The 5,411-nt window shown below is 60.4% G+C and overlaps 1 protein-coding gene across 1 annotated transcript in view; it reads left to right on the top strand.

Annotated features, from left to right (window-relative positions):
* Positions 1-1,993: 1,993 nt before the first annotated feature.
* TNFAIP2 (TNF alpha induced protein 2) overlaps positions 1,994-5,411 on the top strand; it is a 12,657-nt gene continuing 9,239 nt past the window's right edge. Inside the window, exon 1 of the mRNA XM_007953122.1 lies at positions 1,994-2,095. Within this exon, the coding sequence (XP_007951313.1) occupies positions 1,994-2,095 (102 nt within the window). The remainder of the gene's footprint in view (positions 2,096-5,411) is intronic.

The following is a 5,411-nucleotide window of genomic DNA, read 5'->3' as shown; positions in this document are numbered from 1 at the left end:
GGAAGTGCTAGCATCTCTGAGAAGGGCTCCTGTGTGTGTGGCTGGTCTGGGGCTGATGCCAAAAGGGAGTCGAATTTCTGAAAAGGGAGTTGGACTTGGCCATCTTGCATTACCACCAGCTATGGGAGGGAGCGTGTTGGGAAAGGCCCTTTTAGGAGAAGGAGCTGAGATGGGGAGAAGAGAGGCCCCGTGGTCAGCCAGGGTCGGCTCCTCCAGGGAGTCCTCCTGCACTGCACTCCTTAAGAGGCTGCTGGGATTGAGGCCTCAGTTTCCCCATCTGCCAGACCCACAGCAATGTCCTTGAGGTGACTTCCTCCTGGGAGGGATGGGAGAGGCTGCTGACAAGCAAACAGCTTCCCTGGGATGGGGGCGGGGAGGGGAGAGAGGAGGGGGCATCGTCCGTAGGTGTTCTCTGGGTCTGGTTATTGTCCTCCAGTCCCCTTCAAGCATGGGAGGGGGTGCTCTGCGAGGTAGCTCCTGGTCAGCTGTCCTGGCCCTCACATGGTTCTGGGGGAGGTCAGCTGAGGCCCTGGGCTGTTCTAAATGATTGCAGGCAGGCCACTTCCCTTCTTGGGGAAGGCCAGGAGGCAGCAGGGACCTGTGTGCTCACTGGTGTCTCTGAACGGCGGTTCCCTCTGCCATCTTCTCTGGGGTAAAATGGCTCTGCCCAGTGCAGTGAGTGAGTAGGGCACCCCTGGGAAAGCAAGGCTCCAGGATGGCTCCAGGTGGGATATGGCCTGAGAAGTGAAAGGGAAAAGCAGGGTCAGTGGCGGTGGTTGTCCAGAGCCAAGGTCAGGCCAGTGGGAAGTGCAAGTCATGGTGGAGGGGGAAGTAGGCCAGCCAGCCACGGGGCAATGGGGAGGAGTTGGTGGGGATACCCTACTGGAATGCCCTGCCTCCCTGTCCTGGGGATCTCACCCATGCTCAGCACCACCCATGGGACTAATCCCACTGGCCAAGCCTCTGGCTGAGGCCTCCTGCTTAGCCAGGCCCAGTGACCCACGGTCCCTCCAACCTGGGTCGTCTCCCTGCTCAGCCTTTGCACCCGCTGCCCCCTGCCCCAGAATGCCATCCTATGGCTTCTCCATTCTAGGAGTGCCCCTGCAGCCAGCCAGTCCACCCTCAGACAATCCAGAGAGTGACAGGAGGGAGGATGCAACCATTCATTGCCGTATATTATTCTCTGGCCCTACCCTCAGCGTGTCTTGTCTTCTGGCAGGGAGCTTGTGGGGTTGGGATGGTCCCTCCTGCCATTCCACGAGATAGGGGTGGAGGTTGCAATTAACTGACTGAACAAGATGATGAAAAGATTGGGAAATCATTTTTTGTTTTCAAAGAAAAAGAGAGTGGAAGACAATTAAAACCTTCCATTTCTGCACTTAATCTGTCTGGCTTGGAAGTCCTTCCTTGTGTCTGACTTAAATACATCAAGCTGCATTTCAGACATTCAGCCACACTGCTGGGGAAGCAATGTAGCCCAGTGCTTAGTGAAAGAGCTCTCAGCTCCACTGCTGAGTGGCACACGACTAGGCCTGTGCCTCAGTGACTTCATCTGAAAAAGGGGATAAAGGTGGTTTGGTAGGTGAGACCCATTTATGCAGAGCACTTACAGCAGAGCTGGGTAGCAGTGGAGACCATCCCGTCAGCTGTTAGCCCTGCTTGGTGTGTCCACAGCCTCTGAGGCCCTGGGTTGAGTTTGAGGAACTGACCACGGCCCCTGGCCAGGTGCTGGCACACCTGGCCTCTGGACTGCACTCCTCTGGTCCCTTCCAGCCAGATGGAGCGGCCTGCGGGGAGGCGGGGACCTGGGGAAAGGGCCTCCCTGGCTGGGACACTGGACCAGCATCTGAAACTCATTTCCTGCTGGGGTGGATTTCTTGGCTGGCCTTTGGCTCCCAGAGAAGCCCTTGCCTGTGGGGAATGTGGAATGAGAAGAGCTCCCGCCCCGCTCACCCTTCTGGCTGTCGAGAGGACATGAGACGTTCTCTCATTGATGGCCCTTTATGCAGCCCCTGGGCTGGCTGCAGACTTCATGTTTGTGACTTTGACCCTACTCCTGGAGTTCCGACAGGGGAAGGGGCTGGTGAAGGGGCTGGTATAGCCCAGCATCTGATTATCCCCCTGCCACCAGTCCAGTGGGAGTTCTGGTGGCACAGTGCCTAAGGCATTTAACTGCTAACCAGAAGGCTGGTGGTTCAAACCACCAGCCACTCCTTGGAAGGAAGATTGGTCAATCTACTTCTATAGTGATACTGCCTCAGAAACCCAAAGAGGGGTCACTATGAGTCCACAGCATTGAGTTTTTTTTTTTTTTTTTGCTGGTCCAGGCATAGCATCACTGCCTTCTCTCTCCTGCTGGCTTCAGGTTGGTAGCTCATTCTGGCCCCAGCTGGGTGTGTTTGGGGTTCTGAGGGGACACGGGGGTCTGCAGGCCGACACCCTCTCCCATGCCCTGGAGCCTGAGATTTCCCAATCGCCTGGGCTATGGGCTGGGCTTAGGAGCTCAAGTGCTGAGTGGGTGGCAGATGAGGATTGCCCAACAAACCCTCAGCGTGGGCCACAGAGGCAGCCCGCCAGGTCCCCTAGGACCAAATCCTTACAGCCCAGTCTGAACTGAGGCTGGAGTTCAGTCTCTCCAGTGCTGCCTGGGAGCAAGCTGATGGCCTTCCCAGCCCAGATATACTGTGTCTCTCTGTTGGCTCATCTGAAAAATGGGGCTGTCATCGCCCCAGAGGGCCTCAGGGAGGGAGGGGTGGGGTCTGTCTCACACCTCCTGGCAGCTGCATGCCCCCTGCCCCACTCAAGCTGCCAGGGACAGGGTGGAAGATGGAAGTCCAGGCCCAAACCTGGTGCTGGGCCACCATCCGGAGGAGGAAGAGGAAGTTCTCAGTCCCCAAAACACCCCCTGCTTCCCACCTGCCCAGCCTTCCCTCACTGGGACCTGTGCCCAGGCTGATGGGGGGTGGGGGTGGGGCAAAATGGGGGAGGAGTGAGGCTCCAGTGAGAAGGGAAGCCTGGTGCTGAGCCGGGAAATTCCTGAATGACATGTTCCTCTCCAGAGCACAGGAATCCCTAGAATGAAGTGGGGAAGGGGGTGTTGCCAGTGGCTTCCTTGAACCCCCCTTCCCACTGCACAGACCCAGAGAAGCAAGGCTTAGATGGGGAAACGGAGGCCCAGAAGGACATGACCTGCTCGAGGCCAGCAGAGTGGGCCGAGTGACAACGATAGCCTGAGCTGGGCCTGGCCTAGCACTCCCCTCCCCAGAAATGGACAGTGCTTCAGTGGGCTTCCTGCAGGCCTGGTGGGAACTGAGACGTCACCCTGACATGTCACTTCACCTTTCTGAGGCTCAGTTTCGTCGTGTCAGTAAGACTCAATAACGGTTGTGTGTGCAAAACACCAACACAGCGCCAGGTGGACATCACTGCTTTGTCCGTACCCTGAGCAGGCCTGTGGCCACCCTTCCCCTGGGACACCTCCTCCAGGAAGCCTCCCTGCAGCCACCATGGTGCCACAGGAGTGGGAGACTCCCCAGAGGAGGCAACTTTTATGGGTGGGATGGCGCTCGCTGACCTGGTGTGGCCACCGGTTCTGGATGAGAGAAAGTGCCCTTTGGGACGCGGGGCCCCTCGGAGGCAGCCAATCAGGGCCGTTGTCGGACAATGGGTTAGGACCAGCCAATCCGAGGGGCGGCCAAGCCCTCTGGGTGGGGTTGCCCGGACCCCACTTATCCAGGCGGAGCTTGGCAGCACCCTCTGCCCCTGGGTCCCGTCAGCTGGGGGGCGTTAGTGACCCCGCTGCCCCTCTCCTGCCTCGTCCCCTCGCGCTGCGCGCGGGCCGCTCACTTGGCCTCGGCCCGCGGGTTTTCCGCAGTTGCGGCGGGCGGGGCGGCAGGCGGGGCGGCGGGCGGGGCTTGTGACTATTTCAGGCCGCACCCGGCTAGGCCAGGACAGCTGCGCCCGCCCGACTGGCTAGTAAGTGACCTCCGCCGCGCGTCAGTCCCCACCGACCTGCGCTTCGTCCCGCCGGCAGACCCCGCCTCTCCGGGCTGGTCCTCAGAGGGAGCGCCCGGCGCAGGGGAGGTAACCAGCAGAGCGGGGCGCCTGGCGGGCGTGGGGTGGGGTGGGGCGCGCCCAGCCTTTGGCAGCCCCCGGCTAGGGAAACTGAGACCCTGCCCTGAGCGTCTGGTCTTCAGGGCTCACAGGGCGCGGGGTTGGCGTCCCTAGTGAGGCGTTCTGTCCCGCAAAAGGCGAGGGGAGAGGCTGTGGGTAAAGTGGCTGGAGTCTCCCTTGCGTTGGACAGTAGGGAGGCCGGCCCGGCACGTGGCTCCTGGGTTGTGTGGCCTAGACCTATGCACTTCCCTTTCCTGGGGTGTCTTTCCTATTCCCTCAGGAGAGAAAGAGCAAGGTTCAGAAGCCACCAAGAGACTGTGTGGACTTCAGTCTTGACCTGGGGTGGGGTGGGGGTGTGAGCCTAAGGACAAACTGGGCAGGAGGGAGGCTTGGTGAGGGTGCCACTGTTGGGGCACAGGCTGTGGCCACACTGTGTGACTCTTGTGAGGCCTCTTCCTGCCAGCCGCTCCTGTCCTCGAAGTTGCACTCAGGGCTGGGTAGGTCCCTGTCACTGGGCCATGTAGTGTCACCACCTCTTTGCAGCAGTGCAGTGAGGTGGGTGCCCTCCTACCCATTTCCCAGATGCAGAAACTGAAGCACATGAAGGAAATGGGGGGGTCAGTGCACACACCAGTGAGGCGCAGCTGAGCTCACAGCCTGCTCTCTTTCCCCTGCACCAGCTACCCCGGGGCCCCGGCAAGGATTCTGGGCAGCAGGAAGGAGAAGGCGGGGATGCTGGGCCAGGCAACTCAACCGCGGGAGCCTGGCCTGTGTGGGGACCCGGAGGGGAGGACAGTGAGGGCAGTGACGGCCAGGTGCTCAGGGCAGCCCCCACTCTAGGAGGAGGGTAAGGATCAGGCCTGGTGCCCAGGGTGGGGCTGAGCAGCTGGCCGGCAGCTGTGGAGGTGTGGCCTGAGATGGGCTGGGGTGAGAAGGGGAAGCCAGCTGGACAGCCAGAGGGCAGGCAGGGCAGAGGTGTCAGGAGGCCTGCACCTGGGGACCCTGGCTTTGCTGTGTGGCTCTCCAGAGCACTTCCTCACGTGGGACTCCCTCAAACTAGATCATTTGGGCCTAAACTTGTGTGGTGGGAGGGGCCTTTGAGAACTGTTCATGTAGCAAGGCCCAGGGCACCTCAGGGTCACACAGCAACTGGGGCTGGGAAGCCCAGCTCCCAGTCCAAATGCACAGGGGAGGCAGCTGAGGTCCAGGGGTTCAGGGATCTGCCCAGGCCACCCAGTAAGGCCAACAGGTATGGGGTGTGAGGAACCGAAGCTCACTGTCTCCCACTGGCTCTGGCT

The sequence above is a fragment of the Orycteropus afer genome, unplaced genomic scaffold, assembly GCF_000298275.1.
Source record: "Orycteropus afer afer isolate SDZICR_OR568_19922 unplaced genomic scaffold, OryAfe1.0 scaffold00371, whole genome shotgun sequence".
In the NCBI taxonomy this organism is placed as follows: Eukaryota; Metazoa; Chordata; class Mammalia; order Tubulidentata; family Orycteropodidae; genus Orycteropus; species Orycteropus afer.
Note: the sequence above shows the minus strand (reverse complement) of the source record. Positions and strands in the feature narration are given on the sequence as shown.